Source organism: Engystomops pustulosus, chromosome 4 (genome assembly GCF_040894005.1).
Source record: "Engystomops pustulosus chromosome 4, aEngPut4.maternal, whole genome shotgun sequence".
NCBI lineage: Eukaryota > Metazoa > Chordata > Amphibia > Anura > Leptodactylidae > Engystomops > Engystomops pustulosus.
The window spans coordinates 42,259,417-42,286,822 of NC_092414.1; the positions used below are offsets into that span (position 1 = coordinate 42,259,417).

The 27,406-nt window shown below is 42.3% G+C and overlaps 1 protein-coding gene across 2 annotated transcripts in view; it reads left to right on the forward strand.

The window, feature by feature from the left end:
* Positions 1-27,406, forward strand: part of HBEGF (heparin binding EGF like growth factor) — a 169,693-nt gene that overhangs the window by 69,872 nt on the left and 72,415 nt on the right. Inside the window, exons 1-2 of one of the 2 annotated variants that reach the window (XM_072145790.1) lie at positions 5,119-5,281; positions 5,479-5,634. In XM_072145790.1, coding sequence (XP_072001891.1) covers positions 5,242-5,281; positions 5,479-5,634 — 196 coding nt within the window. In that variant the 5' untranslated portion in view covers positions 5,119-5,241. Of the gene's footprint in view, positions 1-5,118; positions 5,282-5,478; positions 5,635-27,406 lie in introns of those variants that run through there. The other variant, XM_072145791.1, reaches the window with a different exon arrangement.

The window sequence follows — 27,406 nt, forward strand, 5'->3', positions numbered from 1 at the left end:
ATTTTGAAAAATATAAAAAAAAATCTATAAAAAGTGATAAAAAGGTTGTACAGTCCTAAAAATGATATCCTTGAAAATATTATCAAATTTCACAAAAAATTGCACTACCCACAGCTCCGTACACTAAAGTATAAAAAAGTTATTAGCGCCAGAAGTTGGCAAAATCAAAAAAATAATTTTTGTACAGGAGGTTTTAATTTTTGTAAATGTATGAAAACAATATAAAACCTGAACAAATTTGGTATCCCCTTAATCTTACCGACCCAAAGAATAAAGTAGACTTGTCATTTGGGGCGCTCAGTGAAAGATGTAATATCCAAGCCCACAAGAAAATGGCGCAAATGGGTTTTTTCACCATTTTCACTGCATTTGGAATGTTTTTCCCACTTCCGAGTACATGGCATGGAATATTAAATACCGTCACTATGAAGTGCAATTTGTTACGCAGAAAAAAAGCAGTCACACAGCTCTTTACATGTTCAAATAAAAAAGTTAGATTTTTGAAGGTGGGGAGTGAAAAATGGACATGAAAAAACAGGAAAAGGCCCGGTCCTTAACCGGTTAATCACTTTTTTTTATCTCATTTTTGCGGGATTCAATAGGTAAATTTCTGGCGGGTTTTTTAAGTTTTTTTTTTTTTTTTTTTTTTTTTTTTTTTTACTGCGTTCATCGTACATATTCAATAATTTTATTCTACGGGTTGTTACGGACGCGGTGATAACATATATGTGGGGTTTGTGTTATGATTTAGACTTTTTTGAGCGTTATATGTCTTTTTATATGTTTTGGGGCTTATGGGCATTTTTATTAATTCATTCCTTTTTTTTTACTTTTTTACTATTTCCATCATGGGACATGGAGAAGCAATCATCTGATCGCTTGTTCATGATAATACTCTGCAATACTGATGTATTGCAGGGTATTAGCAGTGTCGGCCTATGCACATGCATAGGCTGACACTGTGCCATTAAGATAACGTCACTGACACCCGATTGTGGCGGAAAGACCCCGCAAAGTTATGTTAAATGCCGCGGTCTCCGCGCCGTAGCCTTATAGCGCTGAGCGCTAATTGCAGGACCCAGCTCCGTAGAGCTAAGAGATCAGGCCAAGGCCAGCAAGTGTGACCACATCCTGAGGACACATGTCAAACATCGAAAAAAGTATGGGTGATGCCACACGTCGCGTTCTTGGACCGTTTTAAAGCAGGCATTTTCAGTCCTTTTAAAAACGGATGCGTTTTAAAACACATCTGTTTTCGAATGATTACCATGCGTTTAACAGGTTCAGAGCAGCCAAACCAATGGTAAACAGTAAAATACTGATGCTTTTTTAAACGGACTGAAAACACATGCTTCAAATGGTCCAAAAATGGATGTTTTTGGTCTGTTTAGATTGTAAGCAGCCAAACTCATGGCAAACGGTCAAAAATAGATGCGTTTTAAAAACGCATGCGTTTTTAGACGCACTGTTAACGCATGCTTAATAACGGACCATAAATGTGACTTGTGGCATCACCTTAAGGGCGCTGTCCCATGTTGTGGTTTGCATTTGCAAACGCAGACCAAACCGCACTAGCCGGGGCGGGCTGCGGCCCCATCACATCGACGTTTCTATGGAAACGCCTGCAATCGAGAACGAGCCCCTGGTGTTTTGCATTAAAGTAATGCAAAACACCGGCGGCTCGTTCCCGATCGCCGGCGTTTCCATAGAAACGCTGATGCGATCGGGCCACGGGCGGGTGCGGTTTGATCTGCGTTTGCAAACTCAGCCAAAACGCAACGTGGGACTGTGCCCTCGGTTTCCTCCAGTGAACAAGCTGTTGGTAGGCCGCGGTAACGCCTTCTGCTAGCGTTATGTTCATAACGCGACGATAGCACACTGGGGCCTTGGGCTGGTCGCATATGCGTTTCCAGGGAATTGATAACAAGGACCTGGTGTCTTGCATTTAACCCCTTAAGGACGGAGGGTTTTCCGGCTCATTTCTCGCTTTCCAACTTCAAAAATCCATAACTTTTTAATTTTTCCGTGTACAGACCTGTGTGAGGGCTTATTTTGTGCGTAACAAATTTTACTTTCCCGTAATGTTATTTATTTTAACATGCCGTGTACTGTGAAGCTGAAAAAAAATTCCAAATGTGGAAAAATTGAAAAAAAACCGCACGTGCGTCACGTTCTTGTGGGCTCAGTTTTTACGACTTTCACTCTTCGCTCCAAATAATACACCTACTTTATTCTTTGGTTCGGTGCGATCGCGGTGATACCAAATTTATACAGGTTTTATTGTGTTTTAATACATTTTCAAAAATTAAACGAATGTGTACAAAAAAGAAAAAAAATTTTTTGCCATCTTCTGACGCTAATAACTTTTTCATACTTTGGCGCACAGAGATGTGTGAGGGGTCATTTTTTGCGAAATGAGGCGACGTTTTCATTGCTACCATTTTGAGGTCTGTGCGACATTTTGATCATTTTTTATTTCATTTTTTATGTTATGTAAAAAGGTGTAAAAGTCGCATTTCGGACATTTGGGCGCCATTTCCCGCCTCGGAGGTCACCGCCGGCCGTAACCGTTTTTATATTTTGATAGATCGGGCATTTTGGGACGCGGTGATACCTAATGTGTTTGTGATTTTTACTGTTTATTATGTTTTATATCCGTTCTAGGGAAAGGGGGGTGATTTGAACTTTTAATATTTTATTAATTTTTTTTATTTTTTAAACTTTTTTTTTAATTTTTTTTTTCACTATCTTTTAGACCATCTAGGGTACATTAACCCTAGATGGTCAGATCGTTCCTACCATATACTGCAATACTTCTGTATTGCAATATATGGCATTTTTGCAGCACATTCATTACAATGAGCCACTGGCTCATTGTAACGAATCTGCAGCTGCCAGATAGCCTCGTGTCAAAAGAAGACACGAGGCTACCATGGCAACCGATCGCCGCCCCCCGATGACGTTCGGGGGCGTGGCGATCGGAAAAAAGATGGCGGCGCCCACGCGCCGCCGTCTTTTAAACGCCGCTGGCGGCTTTGCCAGCGGCGTTGAAGGGGTTAATAGCCGCGATCGGTGCAAGCACCTTTGTATGAAGAGGACTCAGCCCGTGAGCCCTCTTCATACATCCCTTATACCTCTGCGCCGTAGAGCTACGGCGCAGAGCGTTAAGGGGTTAAATACTACAAGATACTGGGGCCTGGTTACCAATCGCATGTGTTTACCTGGAAACGAATATGCGATTGGGCTGAGACTCACCCACTGTGTGCTAGCGATCGGGCCGAGGCCCGCCCCAGTGGGCGCGACTTTGTCTGCGTTTGCAAGCGCAGACAAAGCGCCCTGTGTGGCGCCGGCCTTAGTGTGATGGCACACATGGCATTTTGAACACGTTTTTGGGCCGTTTTTAAGCAGTCCGTCAAAAAAAGCATGCGTTTTTTGGTAAACATATCCATTTGTGACCCGTATTAATCAAGATAGTTGGTCAAACCTTTCAAAAACTGATGCATTTTCAAAAAACAATTTTTTAAAGCATGCGTTTTTTGACGGACTGCATAAAAACGGGCCAAAAACGCATTCAAAACGCCACGTGTGCCATCACCCTAAGGCCGGCGCCACACGTGGCGCTTTGTCTGCCCTTGCAAACGCAGACAAAGTCGCGCCCACCGGGGCGGGCCTCGGCCCGATCGCATCGGCGTTTCTATGGAAATTAACGCAAAACACCGGCGGCTCGTTCCCGATCGCAGGCGTTTTCATAGAAACGCCGATGCGTTCGGGCCGAGGCCCGCCCCGGCAAGCGCGACTTTGTTTGCGTTTGCAAGCGCAGACAAAAGCGCCACGTGTGGCGCTGGCCTAACTCTGTGATAATAACTGCTCGTGCACCTGCATGTCCATCACATCTCCATGGACAGATTTCTATTCACTGAAGTAAACATAGAAGCTTCCTATAGCAGTACAGCAAGCAGAGTTCTAGAAGACCGTGAGGATTTGATACAGACAGTATATTGGAAAATTTGTATTTCTTTTAATTACACAAACAATGTCAAATATTTGCTGAAAGTGGTCAACTCCTTCAATTTCAAAGCCCCATGCATGCAAAGCACTGCATGACACAAAAGATAGAGCAGGTCCTATTCCTGTCTGTTTGTTTCCCAGTTATTTTCAATGGTTATTGGCATGTGAGTGTAGCTTACACACAGGAAGCGAACAGAGGTCCAGTTGTGTAGGTAGCCTCAGGGTGTGGTCGCATGTACCACTCAAACACAGCACTAGTGAATGGGGGCAGGCCCCGGGCAAAACGTGTATACATTTCTCTTGAAACACATCCGATTGGTAACCAGAACTCGCAGGACACAGGGTTCTGGTTTCTGACTGGTTGCGTTTCCATAGATCGGTTTCCCACCCCTGTACCCTGGTAGCGGTACATGTGACCGCACCCTTAGGGTGATGCCACACATGGTGTTTTGAACCTGTTTTTGGTCCGTTTTTAACCAGTCCGTTAAAACACATGGGTTAAAAAATGCATGGGTTTTTTTGAAAACGCATCAGTTTTTGAAAGGTTTTATCAATTATCTTAATGAAAACTGGTCAAAAAAGGATGTATTTTCAAAAACGCATGTGTTTTTTGACGGACTGCTTAAAAACGGACCAAAAACGGGTTCAAAACGCCATGTGTGCCATCACCCTTATTGTGAGCTAGAAGCAGCTGTGTTCACCACTGGGGAGACTTGCACCTGTTCTCACCACACCTGGCTTTGGCTACACAGTCCTAATGGAGACATGAACTTGGCCCTACTAGTGGCAGCAGTGCAGAAAGGTCAGTGTCATACAGCCCATGGTATTTGGTCCCTGATTATGGACAATTTCCTGGTTATATATTTAATAATGAAACTCCTAAGCCTACATTAATCTGAATGGGAGCAGCTCCTGTGGTGATGGGAGCCCGCTAAAAACTTATATGTCTAGGAGAATGTGTACATGATGCCTGCCCTGCAGCTCACACAGCACACGCATTGCCCGAAAGGATTTGTGATGTTATTTCTCGCATGCCGAATGTCTGCCTAGTGCCCACGTCCTGTGTGTGACTGGGGTCTTAGTCAAGAAGGGAGTGGCTACTCGTATTTAAGGCAACAGCCGCTGGCAGACATCAGTTGAGTGCCAGTGACGAGCCGCGCTCGGTAGACATGGAGGCTGTATGGACGCCGCTCAGGGCTTAGAGCTGCCGGCCTCTTTCTTCCTGCTGCGACCATGAAGTTTGTGAAGTTGCTGCCGGTCATTGCGCTGGGAGGTAAATGTGTGTTGCATGTTCAGGGGACTTGTGCGCTTCGTGTCGCGCTGTGTCTGTGTAGTCTATTCTAGGCTGCCCGCGCTATAAATGGCGCTTTCGTACCTCATTGTGAAATGCAAGACCTGGTTATTTATATCGGCGCCAGCGCCGCTGTTCTCTCAGTCTGTGAGGTACATGTGCTTGACATTCTCTTCCAGGATTGATATTTGGGATGTGTTTACACGGAGCGGTCATCGATCACAACGAGGTTCTCCAGAAAGCCATCAGTGAAGTGTCAGAGCAGCCTGACAGACCTGACAGTAACGGGAAAACCCTGTTCACAAGCGGCAGTCGCATCATGGTGGCCTCCAGAGGTAGGTGTGAGGAGAACAGGTACCAAACTTTCATTGCTTCAGCAGGTGCAAAGCCAGTGAACAATGGTGGTGCCCATCTGTATACTAGCAAACAGGCAACCTAAACATAATCCCTTCATAACCAGACCATTTTTAGTTTTGAGTTGTTGTGTTTTTTTTTTTTTTTTTTTTTAACTTCCCTCATTGACACCATTTTGTGAACTGTATTACCCTCTTGACCTTTTCCTTTCTGGGCCGTTTTTCCTTTTTTGCGCTTCTGTTTTTTTTTTTTTAAATTAATATCCTATATGTGTGTGTGTGTGTGTGTGTGTGTGTGTGTATATATATATATATATATATATAATTATTATTTTTTTTTTACTATTATTTCAGGCCCCTATGGTACATTAAACATAGGGGGTCTGACCACTCAGTGTACAATATACTAAAATAGAATTGTATTGCAGTATATTGTAGATATTCTATTTCTATATTAAAGAGGACCTGTCACCCATAAAAAGGCACTAGGAGCTGCTTACTAAACTAAGCAGCATCTAGTGCTACAACAGATGTAGCATTGTTACACTGCTAGCTTTATAGGAACGGCAGACCAAGCTCACAACGATCTGTCGTATTCATGAGGGGTGGGACTAGGAGGCGGTGACTGCCGCATGAAGCCTGGCAGTCACCGCCGGCCTATGGAGTGGGAGGGGCGGTCCTGGGGAAGAAGCGGCTGCTCCACCCCTTAATGAATACGCCGAACTGCTGAGAGCTTGGTCTGGCGTTCCTATTGTACAGCACGGCATTGTCTGCTAGCAGTGTAACTCTGATACATCTGTTGTAGCACTAGGTGCTGCTTACTTTAGGACAGTGATGGCGAACCTTTTAGAGACCGAGTGCCCAAACTACAACCGAAATCCACTTATTTACCGTGAAGTGCCAACATGAAATTTTAAGCAGTGACTTATTGCTACCTGTTGTTTGACATTTTTCAACTGTATTGGCGGTCTAAGGCCACCAGTTAAAAGGAGGGCAAATACGGATTATCAGTGTAGCTGCTCTCCAGGGTCTCTCTGTAAAGGAAGACTGGTCAGGTCCAACATGATGACCTCCAAAGATAATGCAGTTGTGTCAACACCTTCTCACTTTTCCCTCCGTTCCAAAACAGCAAACTGTCACATAGCACTGAGAGCAGCATCTCTTTGTTTGCCTGGGACTGCAGAAAGATGCATTGTTTGGTGAACTCTGACCTGTGTTAAGACCTGAGTGCCCATAGAAAGGGCTCTGAGTGCCACCTCTGGCACCCTTACCATAGGTTCGCCACCACTGCTTTAGGAGCTGCAGGTAGAGAGAGGGTTCACGCTGTGATTGCTGTACGATGTAAATATTCGTATGGTAGTAAGGAAATGGTTCACCAAATTCATCCAGTGTGGTCCAAGTCACGAGACCCTAATCAAAACCTGCGCATGACCTCCTTCTTTGCTTCCCCATCACCTTCAAGGTCATCACCAGCTTCCATGAAATCCTGTGGTAGTGAGTTGAGGTGTATTTGATTGAACTTGTGTGCGATCTGGTGCACTACACCATTAAAGAAAATCTACAACTTGCAGAACCTTTATATTAACTAAGCACATGTACTGTACACAGGAGCACCAAAGACTAATTAGCATATTTATATTGGCTTATAAAAAGATGATTTTCATTGAAATTACACAGTTTTTGGCTACATTCACACACATGTATGGGGGACGTATATATGGCCGATATACGTCCCCCATACACTTCTATGGGCTCACAGCCCTGTACGGGAGCGGTACGGTGCAGCACATGTCCTATCTTTTCCCGTGATACGGCGCCGTGCGCTGTATCTTCCTATGGAGAGGGGCGGGGGTAAGCAGCGCTCATCCCCCTGCTCCTCTCCGCAGCGCCGTAGTACGGCGGGCATACATTGTGTGAATGTAGCCTTAGGGCTAATGAAGATATGATTCAGTATCTGTATTTAAATGTTGAACAGTAAAAGTGCTTAGTTAAAACGAAGCCTCTGCAAGTGGTAGATTTCCTTTGAGTCTGACACAGCGTATATCAAAATATATATATATATATATTATACGATTTCTATTAAGTAGATAAATATTGGTTTAATAATAAAAATAAGAGTTTACAAAAGAAAAACAGAATAACTTGCCAAAACCTTTTGTTCAATGTCCTATAGAAGTATAAACCCCTTAACGACTTGGCCTTTTTTAGTTTTTTCACTTCCATTTTTGACTCACCAACTTCAAAAATCTATAACTTTTTTATTTTTCCACATAAAGAGCCGTGTTATGGCTTATTTTCTGCGTAACAAATTGCACTTAATATTGATGGTATTTAATATTCCACGGCGTGTACTGGGAAGCGGGAAAAAAATTCCAAATGCAGTGAAAATGGTGAAAAACCACATTTGCAACGTTTTCTTGTGGGCTTGGATTTTACAGCTTTCACTCTGCGTCCCAAATGACATGTCTACTTTATTCTTTGGGTCGGTACAATCACGTGGATACCAAATTTGTATAGGTTTTATAATGTTTTCATACGTTTAAAAAAAAATTAAAACCTCCTGTACAAAATATTTATTTTTCATTTTGCCATCTTCTGGCGCCAATAACTTTTTCATACTTTGGTGAACGGAGCTGTGGATACTGTCATTTTTTTTGCGAATTTTGATGGCGTTTTCATTGCTATAATTTTTGGGACTGTGTGACCTTTTGATCACTTTTTATGAATTTTTTTTTATATATTTTTCAAAATGGCAAAAAAAATGCCATTTTCGACTTTGGACGCTATTTTCCGTTACGGGGTTAAACACAGTGAAAAAACTTTATTATATTTTGATAGATCAGGCATTTTCGGACACGGCGATACCTAATGTGTTTGATTTTTACTGTTTATTTTTATATCAGTTCTAGGGAAAGGGGGGTGATTTGAATTTTTAGGTTCTTTTATTATAATTTTTTTTTTTTAAACTTTTTTTTATTTTTTCTTTTACTATTTTTCAGACTCCCTAGGGTACTCTAACCCTAAGTAGTCTGATTCATCCTATCATATACTGCCATACTACTGTATGGCAGTATATGTGGATTTTACTCCCCATGCATTACAATGTGCAATTAGCACATTGTAATGCATGGGTTAAAACGAAGTAGCCTCGGGGTGAAAACACCCGCGATCGGTGCTAGCACCGATAAGCCTTTGCTGCAATATGCAGCAAAGACTTACCGGCTATGCACCCGGACCGCGCCGTACTAGTACGGCGCGCGTCGGGAAGGGGTTAACAGACAAACATAAAATACTGTTATAGCTATATCTACTCTAAATTATGTTCTCCTGTACAATTCATCTCTCTCCTTCTACACATTATCACTGCATTCCACCACTTGTTTTTTGTAATTTATACATTGTTGCTCATTTATGACCCATAACAATTGGAGAGTCTGACTCCAGGAGTTTCATACCATCAGTTGGTTTACAATAGGATTATCATCCCACTCTGTATGCTTCCAACTGTCCATCTCTGATCCCTATCAGGGAGTTGTCCATTCTGTAAGCTTTCTTGTTACTTTATTTAATATGAAATGTAATCATGTTGATTTCAACAGGGTCATTGTCCTGCTGGTAAATAAATGATCATCTAACTAAACACAAACCGGATGGAATAGCATACCCCTTCAAGTTGCTGTGGTAACCATGCTGGTTCAGTATGCCTTCAATTTTGTCCTTTTGTCCTCATGTGAACCAGTTTCTTTGTAGTGCTTGATGGTTTTTGTAACTGCACTTGGGGACACTTTCAAAGTTTTTCCAATTTTTCTGACTGACTGACCAGCATTTCTTAATGTAATGATGGCCACTTGTTTTTCTTAGCTGCTTTTTTCTAGTCATAATACAGATTCTAACAGTCTATTCAGTCTATTCAGTAGGACTGTGGATACACCTGACTTCTGCACAACACAACACATGGTCCCAACCCCATTTATAAGAAAACCCAATTATTAAACCTGGCAGGGCACACCTGTGATGTGAGAACCTTTTCTGGTGACTATTTCTTGAAGCTCATCAAGAGAATTCCAAGAGTGTGAAAAGCAGTAATCAAAGCAAGAGGTGGTTACTTTGAAGAACCTTGAATATAAGACATATTTTCAGTTGTTTCACACTTGTGAATATAATTCCACATGTGTTAATTCATAGTTTTGATGCCTTCAGTGTGAATCTACTATTTTTATAGTCAAAGTTGTGAAAAGGGAGCCACGAATTGTCTGAGAGGAGGCACTTTTTCTTATGTTCTATAGTATCTATAACCATTTTATGTGTTCTTAACCCCTTCCCGCCGAAACCACTTTTCACCTTACTGACACGGCCTATTTTTTTCAAATCTGAAATGTGTCACTGTAAGTGATTAAAACTTTGAAACACTAACATATCCAAGGGGATTGCTTGACACAATGTACTTCATGTTAGTTGAAAAACTTTGGTGATATGTTTTGCATTTATTTATAACAAAAAAAACCTGCTATTTGGTGAAAAATTTCCGAAATTCTAAATATTCAACTTCTTTCTTTTTTTTTTTTTTTTAGTCAGACCAAAATAGCTTGTTAGGAAACATTTACCGAATGTCTGCTTTATGTTGACATGTGTTGTTTTTTTTTTTTTTTTTTTTTGTTTTTGTTTTGTGTCCTCTCATTTTTGTAGGATGTTATGAGGCTTAGAACTTGAGGTGTGATTTTCATAAAACCTTCAGAATCATACCTTTTTGGGATCTGCTCAGCTTTCAAGTCCCTTTCAGATGCCTAAATTATAGTGAAACACCACAAATTACACCAGTTAAGGAACTATACCCCTTAACTTATGTAAAACAACTTTTTTTTAAAGGGAACCTGTTATCAAGAACTGGCCTAATAAACCACTACCAGTATATTTTCCAACCACGTGATGCCTTCTAGTTTTGGTTTCTTTCATGGTCTAGTGCAGTGATGGTGAACCTTTCGGAGACAGAGTGCCCAAACTACAACTTATCGCTACCTGTTCTTCCACATCTTTCAATCATATCGGCCCCTGCGGCAACCAATACAATTGAAAGGGGCAAATTCAGACTCTCATTGAAGCCTCTCTCCAGGGTCTCATTCTGGAGAGGAAGTATTGTGGGTCCAGCAAGATGACCTCCAAAGATAATGCAGCCCAGTCCACACCTTCTCACTTTTTCCACAGTTATAAACAGCCAAAATAGCGCTGAGAGCAGCATCTCTTTAGTTGCCTGGGACTGCAGGAAGATTTGGTGTATTTGGTGAACTCTGTCCTGGGGTTCATGGTCTGAGTGCCCACAGAAATGGCTCTGAGTGCCACCTCTGGCACCCGTGCCATAGGTTCGCCACCACTGGTCTAGTGTGATAGCATCAACCTGAAAATCAACTTTGAAGTAACATGTAAATTGGATGCATAAAGTCATGGAGGCAGAGAGTTTAGAGATCTCCATCTCTACCCGATAAACGCCTCCCCCTAGGTGATTGACTTGATGCATTGTACTTCAAGAGATCTGGTTAGTGATGTTTACGGATGCAGGATAACAGTGAAAAGAGCTTTCTGAGGGGGAGAGAGAGCTTGATTTCAGTGTTTAAAATCCCTGCCTCGTTGACTTTTTACAACCACACTGGGTCATGAAAGAAACATGATCTGGAAGGTGGTAAACTGCTTGGCAACATGCTGGAAGTGGTTTATTATGTCAATTTCTGCTGACAGGTTTCCTTTAATTGTTTTACACAGTTTAAAACAAAACAGAATCGTTACTGGACCCGCATGGTAAACGCGGAGAAAAAAAACGCAAAAAATGTTCAGAAAAAATCTTTTAAAAAATGCCCTTTAAAAGTGATAAGAAAAATGTTATGCACTCTAAAATAAGCCGACTAAAAAGAACAACTCTTCTCGCAAAAAATAAGCCCCTAACCAGATTTATCAGCCGAAAAATAAAAAAATTCTGCATATGAAATGATAGTGATGCTAAAATGAACAAGATTTTCTCCAAATTCGTTTTTATTCAGTACAATTGAATAAAATACACAAAACCCCCACATATTTGGTATCACTGCGTCCGTACCAATTTGCATAATAAAACAGAATCGTTTATTAGATCCGCAAAGTGAACCCTGTTAAAAAAAAAAAAAAAAAAAATGCTCCAAAAAAGACAATCTTTAATTAATACCCTATAAAAATGCTCTAAAAAAATGATTTAAATGTTATGCACTCTAAAATAAGAAGGCCTTAAACAGATTTGTGAGGCAAAAAATAAAAAAGTTATGCATATGAAAGACGGTGATGCTAAAATTATCAACATTTTTGCCAAATTACTTCTTACTCAGTAAAAATGGGGGGAAAAAAATAAAAAATCTATATAAATGAGTTATTTTCATAATTGTGGCAACCCATAGAATAAAAATAATATACTATTTTTATGGTATAAAACAGCCAAAAAAAACGCATAAAAATGTTCCTAAAAATTGATGATTTTCATTTCCTCCACCAACAAAGAGTTAATAAAATCTCACCAATTAGCTATAGATGCCCCAAAATTATGTACCAGAAAAGTGCATCTCGTGTGACAAAAGAAATAAGCCCCTATAGGTCCACATTAAAAAAAAAAAAAGAATTATAGCCTGTACAATGTGACATGGCAAATTTGCTCTGGATGGCACCTCCTTCGCTTCTATGCCCGGCCGTGCACCCATAAAGCAGGTTACCACCACATATAGGGTATCAAACTATGTGGAGTTTTTTTTTCATTGAATCCATTGTATATGTTTAATTTTCCACCCAAAATGTGTATTGTCAAAAAATATTACAATTTGTAGACTGCACCTCCATTTTTTTAACCCCTGTAAAACACCTAAAGGGTTAACAAACTTCTTAAAAGTGGTTTTTCATACATTGAGGGGTGTAGTTTCCATAATGGGGTAATTTATGAGTCTAGCTATTATTTGGGCCTCTCAGCAGGGCCGGTTCTAGACAAAGTGGGGCCCTGGGCAAAACTAAAAGTGGGGCCCCAAAATAAAACAATTTTATGACCAGTTACAGTCAGCAAGAGGCTCCCTTTTAGTCTGGTAAAGCAAACTGTAATATGGGAGAATTTTATAGGAGATAGATGATAGGGAGATTGATGGGCAGCATGGTGGCTCAGTGGTTAGCACTACAGCCTTGCAGTAGATTTCTAGATGAAGAACTATAAAGTAGATGATATATACAGTGGATATATATGAGAGATAAATACAGTGGAAAAGAAATAGAAGATTGATAAATAGATAGAGAAAATGTGACTTATAAAAATGGTCAGATTATAGGAGACAGATAACAACTAGAAAGTTAGATACATAGACAGGAGATGGATGATAAGCATCCATAAGAGATGGATTTTGTCGCGTTATTGACCAGAGCAATTTTTACAATTTTGAGGTTTTAAAATAAAAATTACAGCAAAAAGAATCAAAGTAAACCCAACAAACCACATATTTTCTGAAAGCAGACACTTTCCCCATTTTCAAAATTGCATTAAAACGTTTATAGACATAGGCGCCTTTATGCAATTTTGATTCAAACTGAAACATTTTACAAAAAATACTTAAAATTTGACTGTGATGGCAAAAAATATTTTCCAAACAGAAAATATTTACCTTCACATCTCCTAAATGTAATGGATGGACATGTGTAGAGTTCACAAATGCCCCATATTGATATGTTCACATGAATAAATCCATATAATATCACTAAAACTGTAATAACTACATATCTGCTTTTCAGCTAAATACAGTAATAAAATATAGTAATAAAACAGAATAAAAAGTAAAAGAGCCATAAAACCTATATAATGTTGAAAGCAGACAAACAGGCGATGCATTTGGCAATTAAAATTAAAAATTTCCTCTAAAATATGTACAAATCCAGAATACTTATAAAAAGAAAACATACTTTCCTAAAACAGTAAGATGTGAGGAGATCATACATCCCCCACATGTGCATAGTCACCAAAATATGCAGCAAAGGGAACGTTACATCCACAGGGGACACTAAACTATTTTTGCAGAAAATTGCACTGAGCGTCACACAGATCTATCATTGTTTGCTCCCTTATACAATGGTAACCCAAATAAATAACTATTAGAGATGAGCGAGCACTAAAATACTCGTGCTTGTTATTCGATACAAACTTTTCCCGATGCTCGAGTGCTCGTATCGAATAACAAACCCCATTAAAGTCAGTTTTTTCACTGAAAGAAAACATTAAAAGAACAGTGCAGAATAACACATTACAGATGTTTTCCTTGTAAGAACACATTGAAATAACACTATTCTTCACATTGCAGGTGTTCCGATAAGTTCGGAGATGTGCGCGCACATCTGCAAAGTGAAGAATAGAATAAAAACAGTGATCACAGGACCATTCAAGTACAGAACACATTGAAAGAACACTATTCTTCACGTTGCAGATGTGCGCGCACATCTCCTAACTTAGCGGAAGACACGCGCGAACACCTGCAAAGTGAAGAATAGTGTACTTTCAAAATGTTCTTACAAGGAAAACCTCTGTAAACATGTGTAATGTGTTATTCTTCTCTGTAAACACTGTTCTTCACTGTCTTTTATTAATTTAATGCTCGATCTCGAGCCGGCGAGATACTCGTCAGAGCAACGAGCCGGTCCGAGTATGCTAATACTCGACCGAGCAGCATACTCGCTCATCTCTAATAAGTATATATCCATAAACCCCTCTAATTAGGTAATAAAAGTCACTTTTAGATGTGCGCCATTGTATTAGCCGCACAATAACAGAACCCTCCATGCTTTATAAGAATTTGAGTGAGAACATCATAAGTATAAATAATGGTGGATGGTGTGAAATAAAAACATTATTCCGGAACATGTGTGTGTGTGTTTTTGGTGTTGCATATAACTTTATGGACATGTTCTGGGTCACGGTGTTAATATGCAAGCGCAGTAGGCGAAGAGCATTTAATGTTCATCGTATCAGTCAATTTTTGCCAAAAAAAAAAACGATCACGAAATATAAGGCAATAAGAGAGAAAGTGTGTTCTTGGATAGTTCTGCATAGAGAAGGGTTAAAACCATAAACATTAGTTGATATTATCCCTTCTCAAAATGTAGTAACATACACTCACCGGCCACTTTATTAGGTACACCTGTCCAACTGCTCGTTAACACTTAATTTCTAATCAGCCAATCACATGGCGGCAACTCAGTGCATTTAGGCATGTAGACATGGTCAAGACAATCTCCTGCTGTTCAAACCGAGCATAAGTATGGGGAAGAAAGGTGATTTGAGTGCCTTTGAACGTGGCATGGTTGTTGGTGCCAGAAGGGCTGGTCTGAGTATTTCAGAAACTAATGATCTACTGGGATTTTCACGCACAACCATCTCTAGGGTTTACAGCGAATGGTCCGAAAAAGAAAAAACATCCAGTGAGCGGCAGTACTGTGGGCGGAAATGCCTTGTTGATGCCAGAGGTCAGAGGAGAATGGGCAGACTGGTTCGAGCTAATAGAAAGGCAACAGTGACTCAAATCGCCACCCGTTACAACCAAGGTAGGCAGAAGAGCATCTCTGAACGCACAGTACATTGAACTTTGAGGCAGATGGGCTACAGCAGCAGAAGACCACACCGGGTGCCACTCCTTTCAGCTAAGGACAGGAAACTGGGGCTACAATTTGCACAAGCTCATCCAAATTGGACAGTAGAAGATTGGAAAAACGTTGCCTGGTCTGATGAGTCTCGATTTCTGCTGCAACATTCTGATGGTAGGGTCAGAATTTGGCGTCAACAACATGAAAGCATGGATCCATCCTGCCTTGTATCAACGGTTCAGGCTGGTGGTGGTGGTGTCATGGTGTGGGGAATATTTTCTTGGCACTCTTTGGGCCCCTTGGTACCAATTGAGCATCGTTGCAATGCCACAGCCTACCTGAGTATTGTTGCTGACCATGTCCATCCCTTTATGACCACAATGTACCCAACATCTGATGGCTACTTTCAGCAGGATAATGCGCCATGTCATAAAGCTGGAATCATCTCAGACTGGTTTCTTGAACATGACCATGAGTTCACTGTACTCAAATGGCCTCCACAGTCACCAGATCTCAATCCAATAGAGCATCTTTGGGATTTGGTGGAACGGGAGATTCGCATCATGGATGTGCAGCCGACAAATCTGCGGCAACTGTGTGATGCCATCATGTCAATATGGACCAAAATCTCTGAGGAATGCTTCCAGCACCTTGTTGAATCTATGCCACGAAGAATTGAGGCAGTTCTGAAGGCAAAAGGGGGTCCAACCCGTTACTAGCATGGTGTACCTAATAAAGTGGCCGGTGAGTGTATAAAGTGATTATTGAGGTGATCTGTGCGGTGCAGCAGCTCCTGTGTGCAGCAAATTCTCCCTTTTGCTGCCGGCTAAGAATCTGGAGGGGGGGGGGGGACATTTCAGGGGGCTGTATCTCTGGCTCTCTGACATATAAAACCTCACTTCTTTTTTCCTAAGAAAGAAGAGACACCTCTTTTATATGCATCTATGAATTTCTATCTCAGTATTAGGAAAACTGAGATATTAACTGTTAAACTGCTGTTGGGAGTGATTTTTATATATACAAATCGCACCTGATATTCTCACTTTAAACCTGAATATCTCTGGAGCCATGGCACCTAGATACAAAATTCTAAATTCATTTTAAAGAAGAGATTCTCCCCTTTCAGGGGGCCCTGGGCAATTGCTGACTTTGCCTACCCATAGAGCCGGCCCTGTCTCTCAGTGTCCATTAGAAGTTGAGCAGGTCCATCTAAATACGGGTTTTGGTGATTTTACAAAAAATGTGATAAATGATACCTAAATTCTGAGCCTTATAACATTCTAGTAAAATATGTGGAATCTTTAAAAACCATGCAACATAAAGCAGTCATTTGGGAATTGTAAGTTATGAATTTATTTGGCTGCTATGACTGCATCAAAAGTGGAGAATTTAGAACGTTGAAAATATAGAATTTTTCCAAATTTTGCCAAATGTTTTTTTTTTTAAAAACTAAACACAAAAGATTTTATCCAATTTTTTTTTTTTTTTTTTGTATAACTTTTTTTATTATTTTGTTACACAAGAAGAATTACATATTGCAGTTAAATTCAGCAAGGTGTTAAGTTTCTTAAGCATCATATTTGTTACAGATATAATTATACACAATGCTTTTCGTCAATCTATAAAATTATTATTATTATTACGTCTTATTGAATAAACATATGTCAGATCTGATCTGTAACCTCGCTGCATAGTAAGACACAAGTTGAAAGAGTTCAATTTATCGAACAATAAACAATAAAACTTTATCGAAATACATTTTCGACAAAACTTATGAAAAAAAAGGAATTTCAGTGCACAGTCGTTTGTATGAATTCTTGTCTTATTCATAGTCAGTGTTATTAATAATGTTTATTATTTATTAAGCGACAATATGGCGTTTAATGGAGCTTTTTTAAGTAATAACTGTCTCTCGGCCCCAGGTGTGTTTACTCAGGCACCTTCTCTTGTGTTATGATGAATGTGGTGGGCTCCTTTTGCAGCCATTTAGGAGGAATGGTTAATTTGGCTGCCTGTACTAGATGAGTAGCAAGATCTCGCCCATGTGGGATCCATGTTTCATTAGGAAGCCACAGTAGGACCGACACTGGATTTAATTTAATCTTTTTGCCTGTAATTTTTGCAATGTAGCTTTGGATTTCTTCCCAGAAACGGAATAGTTTAGGGCATTTCCAGAATATGTGACCCAGTGTAGCTCCCCCATTTCCACATCTCCAACATGTGTCGTTCGTGGTAAGGTGTTTTTTCATTAGAATGTCAGGGGTATTATACCACCTTGTCATAAGTTTATGAGTTTTCTTGGATTTTAACGCATCTCAAAAAGCCATGCGATCTCTTATGGATTTTTTGGATTTGGGCTTGACTTATGCTTATGTTGAGATCTGTTTCCCAACCTCTAATATAAGCTGGTACAGAGTGTTGTCTCTGATTTAGTATATAATCATAAAGTGTTGCTATCGCCCCCTTCGGTAATGATCCGTTTTGTAACCATTTTTCGAGCCAAGTCGGGTCATGGAGAGTAGGGTGTTTTTTTAGTAAGTCATGTCTGGTGAAATCTAAGCTCTTCTAGTTGGAGAAAGTTTAAGGATGGTATGTCCTTTCTAAGGCTCTCTTCAATTTCAGAAAGTGACTGTTTATGAAAAGTTTTAAGCGGCTTTTCATCTAAGCTCCTCCAAATATGTGATGGTTCATTCTTATTATCAGGATTTCCTAAAAAAGGTATTAGGCTGCTAGGAAGGAGTGGTGAGGGATGTCCTAATATGCGACAATTTTTGGACAAGGTTAGTATCGTCTGAGTAGTACCTTTTAGTGATCGGATTTTCGCATGTGTTTGTTTGAATGATATCCCACATTTGTGCTTTTTGGGCCTGGGTCATTAATGCCAGCTCCAAAGAAGTGCTAGGGTTGCTAAGATTTTTATTATGTAAGGTGATCCACCTTTTAAGATGAATTGCTCTGTAGTATGTTATTATATCTGGTAGGCCCATACCTCCCTGAGATTTCTTAAGTATTAGCCTTTCGTAAGAAACTCTTGCCCTCTTACCCTTCCATAGAAAGGTTGTGAATATTATTTTGAGTTTTGTAAAGAATATTTTAGGAACAGTTATTGGCAGAGTTTGTATAAGATATAGTATTTTAGGCATGAAAGACACATAAGGTAATGCTGATGAGTCTAATAATGTGGAAATTTGTGTTAATAAAGGGAGGTAGTTTTCCTTATATAGCCCAGAGCACATCTTGGTCACATATATACCTAGATATTTTAGTTTCTTGGGTTGCCACAAAAAGGGATATTCTTTTTGAAGGTTTAGTATGATTTTATGTGGGACCGTAATGTTTAAAGCTTCAGATTTTGAAAGATTTATTTTAAAGTTTGATATCCAGAAGTACAAATGGTGGAGGTTTAGATTATTCAAGAAGGATAATTTATTTACATTAAATGATAAGACAAGGTACAGTAGTAGCGTAGCGTACAAGTAGATGGTCAGAGGAGCTGAGGAGCACACCGGCGACTGTGCCTGCTGGAGAGGCTGCGGGAGCATAGGCGGTGTTGTGGTCGGTGGTGAAAGCGATGCTCCGTGGTCAATCTGCGTGGTAGCTTCAGGACTGGATAAGGAGATTCAGATGGAATATCTGTGTCCAGATTGTGTTGTACACGCAAAAGTGTCTATACATGCAGTGTATAGAGAGGGGAGGGGGGGGGGGGGAGCACTCGTGGGTGGCCGAGTGCGGGGGGTCCCTAGTTGGCCCTAGTGGGGGCTGGGTGGGGGCCCTGCCAATCCCTAGGAAGTCCTAATTTCGGGGCGGCAGCCCTAGATGGCCGTCGTCCCGACCGGAACCTGCCCCTGTCCTCGGCCAAGTAACCCTAGTTACCGTGGGGAGGGAAGGGGAGATATGGGTAGGTTAGGACAAAGGCTGTGAAGATCACGAGAATCTGTCGCGGTGAGGAGACAGGAGACAAGTGCAAAGGTAGAACAATAGGGTGAGTAACAAGGTTATAGTCCGAGTTGTATTTCAATAAGGTACGAATCCCTTAATGTGATATATGACTGTGCGCGGTGCAAGTCGTGTGACAAGTTCACACCATGCAGCGATAAGGTCAATCTTCCCTACATGCCATGTTTCACCTATGGAGTATAGGCTCATCAGGGGAAATAAGACCTATTGGAAGAAGCGTAGAACATAAAGATGGTCATATGCTGAGGTGGGCCAGTGTATGGTCCCAGCGGCACGATATCATAACCCACAGTTCATGAACCGGTGGGAGAAAGAAGCCACAGACAGCTCCCTCCGTTTCATGAAACTACTTCTCGAAGAAGAGAAAACCAGACTTGATACACTCACTAAAAACCTACAAGAACAAATTGAAATTACTGAAAAATTCTCCTCAGACCCGGAGTTCAGTGACCTTGAAAAGACCCTACAAGGAACATTGGAAAAATTTCAATACCACCTCAGAGAACGCAAGCATAAACAATTCAACAGAGATCTAAACGACTTTCGTGAAAATAAAGCTTATTTGTACCTCACCACCCGCCCTATCCCTCCAGATACCGATATCTCCACCGATACAGACGCATCGGACACTGAACCACATACACAAACCGGAACCCAACGAGGCAGGGGAAGAGGCAGAGGCAACAGAGGTAGAGGTAACCCACGCAGGTACGATCAAACACTAACGGCATCGCAACCATGCACATCCAGCATCCCCCTGGTCTCTTCTGGCCTAGTCCAGGCTGCAGCTTCCTCTTTACCTCCTTCCTCTTCTTCGTCTTTTTTACCACAAGGCCCCATTTATCCACTGAGGAACCGGAACCAAAGAGGCCGGGCGAAGAATCTATAGTAATTAACCTATCCACCAGACAACTCACCCATCACGAGCTAGCAATATTACACAAAGGCCTCTCTTTTGTCCCTGTGAACAAATGCGACCCCTTCAAATGGCACAAGGACATTCACCTGTTTCTACGGAAGCTACGGTGGCGGAAATTCTTCGCCATCAGAGATCGAAAAGAAAGCCGTGACCTCAATATTCCTTTGGATATGTTATCAGATGTGAGACTCCTTCATCACCTTCCCGATGTAAACCCCAATCAGGAAGGCCTAGGACCCTTCACCAATCTCAAAATGACAAACACCAAAAACCCACCCGTGGGCGACATCACGAGCATCGACATCTTTGCCAAACTCGTTCTTGAGGATCTCGAGCAATACGATCTCCACACCACGCATTTCAACTGTAGCCCTGACGAACTGCAAGCTCTGTCCATACTGGAGAAAGACCTCAAAATCACGATCAAGCCTTCGGACAAAGGCGGTAACATCGTGGTTATGGAAGCCTCTCAATATCAAACCATGTGCGAGACCCTTCTCCTGGATAGATCCAGCTACGCTACCCTTCGCCAGGACCCTACATTACCTTTCCTCAAAACGCTTCAAGAGATTCTCACCTCAGCCCTAGAAAACAAGCTTATCTCCTCGGATGAATTCTCCTTTCTACTACCGAGACATCCGCGAATAGCCACGTTCTATGGCTTACCCAAAATACATAAGGGTATCTCCCCACTTAAGGGCAGACCCATTGTTTCCAGCAACTTATCCCTTTGCGACAACTTGGGCTCCTACATTGATCGTATACTAGCCCCTTTTGTCACGGCCCTGCCCTCCTACACACGTGACACCACAGATCTCCTTAGAAGACTAGATGGACTGCACATCCCTCCACACTGCCTCCTTGCCAGTATAGATGTTGAAGCCCTCTATACCTCTATCCCCCATGACTTGGGACTACAAGCAGTAAGATTTTACCTTGAAGGCAGAGGCACCCAATACAGGGCCCACAATGAATTTGTCCTCTCACTATTAGAATACTCACTGACCCACAATTATTTCATCTTTAACAATAAACTGTTCCACCAGCTCAGGGGCACGGCAATGGGGAGCGCTTGCGCCCCCAGTTATGCCAACCTGTTCCTGGGCTGGTGGGAACACAAGTACGTATTCTGTGACTCGGGCCCACGAGGGATAGATTCTGCTTCCCTCTGGGCCCGCTACATTGATGATATTTTCCTCATCTGGGAGGGCTCGAAAAAATCATTCTCGGAATTAGTGGACCAGCTCAACAACAATCCCCTCGGACTGAGGTTCACATCCGAAATACACTCTAGTTACCTCCCCTTTTTGGATGTCACCATTTCCAAATCCCCCACCGGAGAACTTCAAACTACCATTTATAGAAAACCCACGTCAACGAACTCACTACTTAGATGGGAATCTCATCACCCACCAGCCCTTAAACGTGGCATCCCCTTCGGCCAGTACCTGCGCATACGCAGAAACTGCTCTACGATACATGAATTCCAAAAACAGGCAAAAGACCTAAGAGAACGCTTCAGGCAACGGGGATATCCAGATTTTATCCTCCGGAAAGCATATCAAAGAGCGGCTGCACTGGACAGAACTACCTTACTTACCCCTAAGAACAAACCGAAGGAGGATTCCCTGATTCGTCTCATCGGCACCTACGATGGAGCAGCCAGCCAAATCAAAAACATTCTCATGCAACATTGGCATATCCTGAGGATGGATTCTGACTTGGCCCCATACCTCTCTACCTCACCCAGCATCACCTATAGACGAGGCCGGAATATCAGGGATAGGGTGGTACACAGCCACTACACAAAACCCCCCACTCCGACCATGTGGATCCATTGAGAGATTAAGGGCTGCTATAGATGCAGTGGCTGTATTGCATGTAAGGTCATCACATGCACCAAATCCTTTACCAGCAATGTGACCGGCACAACCTACACTATTCGCAGATTTGTAAACTGCCTGTCTAAGGGTGTGATCTACCGGGCATGTTGCCCCTGTGGCAAGGAATATATTGGAAAATCTTTCAGAGAATTCCGCCGCCGGATTGGTGAGCATCTGGGAGACATCAGAAACGGCCGCGATAAACCCCTATCCCGACACATGAATGAGATTCATGGGGGTACCATAGATGGTCTGAGTTTCATTGGGATCGATCTCATCGATCCACCCCTGAGGGGTGGCGACTGGGACCGTTTACTTCTCCAGAAAGAAGCCCAGTGGATCTACCGGCTCAAGACAGTCTCCCCCTCTGGCCTCAACGAACAGCTGAACTTTAACTGTTTCATATAGGGGCCAGATTCATCTTACCCATATCCTCCACTATGGGCATCCTCTGACTCACCTTCCTCACACACTTCCATGAGCGTCGTCCTCTCTTCCCTTTCCTTTAATCCCCAGACAACTAACCTAATTAGCAGGTCTTAATCTGCCTATATGTGGCACCATTCCCCTCCACATTGATAGGCAGTCGACCATCCCTCTAAATACCTCCGGTGGATCGTTCGCTCATTTCCAGATCCACCGCTCCTGTCATTATCCTGGCGGTCCATGCATCTCCTGACTTACCTTGTCCGCCTCTCCTGCGCTGCGGCAGCCTCCCCGGTCCTTCCCGTCGGCCTTGGGGGGCGGTCCCTGGGCGCGGCTGGACGCGCTGCCCTGCTGCTTCTGTTGCCGGGCGACGCGCCTGCCCCGCCCTCGCTCCTCCCTTCTGGGCTCCCGGTCGACCGCGGGGCAACTGCGCAGGCGCCCCACGGACGCCATGTTTGTGTAGCCCATACCGGGCCCTCCCATCGGCCCCTGGGGCGTCACATGACCGGAGATACCACGCGCTTATAAGGCGCAACCCACACCGGCCACACCAGAGCAGCTCCACCGACACACAGTGTCCCAGCGCTCCCACAGACAGTATCACTATACTGCCACCCTTTTCTGCCAGTGCACCTTCCTCTGGAGAACTCTCTCTACCTTGAACTGACCCCAGGTAAGATTTTCTTCATATCGACAGATTTCTCGCACTCCAGTATTCATCATCAAACCCATTGACTCTGTTGATTTGTCATCATTACAGACTTGCCCCTGGTGCACACTAACCCAATCCTACTAGGCATGTTGCAAACCTACACAACATAAGGGTAAGCTCCATTTTTGTGTCCTACCCTAACCATACACTGGCCCACCTCAGCATATGACCATCTTTATGTTCTACGCTTCTTCCAATAGGTCTTATTTCCCCTGATGAGCCTATACTCCATAGGTGAAACATGGCATGTAGGGAAGATTGACCTTATCGCTGCATGGTGTGAACTTGTCACACGACTTGCACCGCGCACAGTCATATATCACATTAAGGGATTCGTACCTTATTGAAATACAACTCGGACTATAACCTTGTTACTCACCCTATTGTACTACCTTTGCACTTGTCTCCTGTCTCCTCACCGCGACAGATTCTCGTGATCTTCACAGCCTTTGTCCTAACCTACCCATATCTCCCCTTCCCTCCCCACGGTAACTAGGGTTACTTGGCCGAGGACAGGGGCAGGTTCCGGTCGGGACGACGGCCATCTAGGGCTGCCGCCCCGAAATTAGGACTTCCTAGGGATTGGCAGGGCCCCCACCCAGCCCCCACTAGGGCCAACTAGGGACCCCCCGCACTCGGCCACCCACGAGTGCTCCCCCCCCCCCTCCCCTCTCTATACACTGCATGTATAGACACTTTTGCGTGTACAACACAATCTGGACACAGATATTCCATCTGAATCTCCTTATCCAGTCCTGAAGCTACCACGCAGATTGACCACGGAGCATCGCTTTCACCACCGACCACAACACCGCCTATGCTCCCGCAGCCTCTCCAGCAGGCACAGTCGCCGGTGTGCTCCTCAGCTCCTCTGACCATCTACTTGTACGCTACGCTCCCGCAGCCTCTCCAGCAGGCACAGTCGCCGGTGTGCTCCTCAGCTCCTCTGACCATCTACTTGTACGCTACGCTACTACTGTACCTTGTCTTATCATTTAATGTAAATAAATTATCCTTCTTGAATAATCTAAACCTCCACCATTTGTACTTCTGTCTAAGCCTCACAAGGTGGACGCGGTTGGGCACCTACGTTACCCACCCATTGTACTCTTCTAAAGTTTGATATCCGCCCAAATTCACTAAAGATGTCTATTATGTGTGGAAAGGATTTTAAAGGGTCCGACAATAATAATAGATCGTCGGCAAAAGCTGCATTTAGGTGCATATCTTTCCCTACTTTAACACCCGTGATGTGTGGGTGAGATCTTATGGCCTGGAGTAAGGTTTCCATCACTAAAATAAATAGAGTGGGAGATAAGGGGCAGCCTTGGCGTGTGCCATTACATATTTTAAAAGAAGGTGACAGGGTACCATTAATCTTTATACACGCGCTTGGGTTATTATAAAGTGACATGATGGCTGAGATAAATTGCGTAGGGATGCCAAAGGCATCTAAAGTAGCTTCAAGATATGACCATTTCACTCGGTCAAATGCTTTTTCCGCATCTTTACCCAATAAAACTAGAGGTATGTTTTTAGAGCGAGCATGAAAGATAGTATGTATGACCCTAGTGGTGTTATGGTTCCCTTCTCTGCCAGGGACAAATCCTGCTTGATTCGGATGTATCAGAGAGGGGAGATAGGGGCTCAGTCTTCTAGCCAGAAGCTTTGCCAAAATTTTAACGTCCACATTCAAAGGTGATATGGGCCTGTAGCTGCCACAAAGTTCAGGGTTCTTCCCAGGTTTGGATATGACTGTCACTGTGGCCATCAGTGCTTGTGGTGGTAGGCTGCCTCCGCCTAGCAAGGAATTGCACCAGTTTGTCATATGAGATACTAGTACTTTGGAAAAATTTTTGTAATAGCCTACCGGGAGACCATCGGGACCTGGGCTTTTTCCTAAAGGGAGTGAATTGATAATTTGAAGCAATTCATTTTCAGTGATAGGGGCAAGGATTTTCTCTTGTTCTGTTTTATTAAGGGATGGGAGCGATAGTTTGTTTAAGAATGCTTTAGTACGGTCCGTAAGATCCAAATCCTGTTCCCTGTGCTTACTATTTAGATTGTACAGGTCCTGGTAAAAGTTGCTGAATGCTTCGCCTATCTCATGTGTTTTAGTCGTTCTCCCTTTAATAGGGGAGTTTATGGCGGATATAAACATGCTGTCCCTTTCCTTTTTTTAGCAAATATGACATCTGTTTGTTCCCTCTATCGCCATGAGCGTAATACTTAAATTTGGCATATTGGACCCTTCTTGCCTCTCTGATATTGAGAAGGTTTAGGAGTTCATTTCGTAAGCTATCTAATTTACTTTGTCTTGTTATGCATTTGGAGCGTTTATTTAGTATTTTAATATCAGAGATCTGTTGTAAAAGATCATCAGTATGGCAGTTCTTTGTTTCTTAATTCTGCAGCCTAGTTCTCTTAATTCTCCTCCTATTACCCCCTTGTGTGTTTCCCAGGTAATGGTGTGTGGTGTCTGTTGGTTTGTTTTCTCCGAAGAACTTCTGGATCCTTTCAGAGAAGAGATTGACAGTGTCACATGAATCTAGTAGAGTCTCATTGAGACGCCAAGCATTTTTCTTTTTGGGGAGGTCTGCAATAGATAGCTTGACATGTACTGGCGCATGATCCGATACCGTCATTGTGCCAATATCTGCTGATTTAATGCTATCAATGTGGGAGGCTGAGCAGAAGATATAATCTATTCGCTGATACGACTGATGTACAGCTGAAAAATGTGTATAGTCCTTACTTGTAGGGTTTAACATTCTCCAAGTATCTACTAAGTCTGCTCCCTTCAGTGATCTGAAAGCTAGGCTAAGCGACTTCTGTGATTGTGACGATATCCCTGAGGAGCAGTCTAATATAGGATGTAGAGCTAGATTCAAATCCCCTCCAATGATCTTAACTCCCTCTGACAGTTCTTGTATCTTGGTCTTGGTTCTTGGTCAGCGTTTCTCTAAGCCAGCTTGCTTGTTTTTTGTTTGGTGCATAGATGGACAAAAGGGTTATTACAGTCGTGCCAATTTTGCCTTTTACTAAGACACACCTTCCTTCTGTATCAGCCCATGTTAGAGTGTGTGTGAAGGGAATAGATTTGGAGATAAGGATGCTGGTGCCCCTTGCTGCTTTATCATGAGTGCTGTGAAAGCAGTGGCTGAATCTATATTTTGGGAATGTTGGGGTTAACCCATGCTTAAAGTGTGTTTCTTGGATAAAGCAGATATCAGAATGGTTATTTCTTAATAAAGATAAAATCTGAGCTCTTTTCCTGGGCGTATTCATACCTCTGACGTTGAACGATGTTATTTTAATTGAAGCCATGAGACTGGTGGAAAGAGAATCGCTGACCGTACTTCATACGCGACCGACCTGTGCACTGTAACAATAACTGAAAACTGTTTAAAACATAAAAACAGAGAATAAAGTCAAATGAATTAGACTTCATATTTGAGCAAGTCTTATTGCTAGGTAACTGGTTGGATTAGTCGCCTGTGTGACTAATGAGATGGGTTAGTGGGGGAGGGGAGGGAATATTACTGAATGTTTGTGGTTGGGTTGGGTATTATGCGCTAGGAGGGTGAACTGTGTGGGCTGAGGGTTTCCTGATCGGGTTCGCTGACCTCTGTCCACGGTTAGTACTTTTATGGGTCCTTTGTAGGACCGTAGTTTGGAGACTCACTGTTGAATTATAGCAAATCATGTAACCAGATAAGGAGTGAGGAGGAAACGTGATACTATTGACCTCGAGGAAAATTTTTTTTTTATATATATAAATATATATATATATATATATATAGGGGGGGGGAAGCGCTAGTGAATGACTTTTGGTATATGGTTCGTTCTGCTTATTAAATAACCAGTTGAACCGGGTATTTAAGCCTTTGAAAGGTGCATTATTCTCCAAGTTATATAGAGCATTTTAGCAAAGACTTACAAGGAGGGGGGGGGTTGGGGTTGGGTTAACGGACAGGAGGAGGGGTGGAAAGATTACTTTAGGTGTGTTAAGAAATATCTAGAATGTCCAATGTCTCATTGGAGGACTATAGATCAATTAAAGAGGGAAACAGGTAACATATAGTCCGCTTATCAATCATGGTACTATACCTATATGCATATAGGTTGATGCTTACATGCATCCAGCAGTGTTAACTTCTAGAAATAGAATAAGTCCCATTTCATTTCCCAGTCTTATTTCTTGGAGACTTTGTTTTCGTCACCATTTCCCATTTTTCA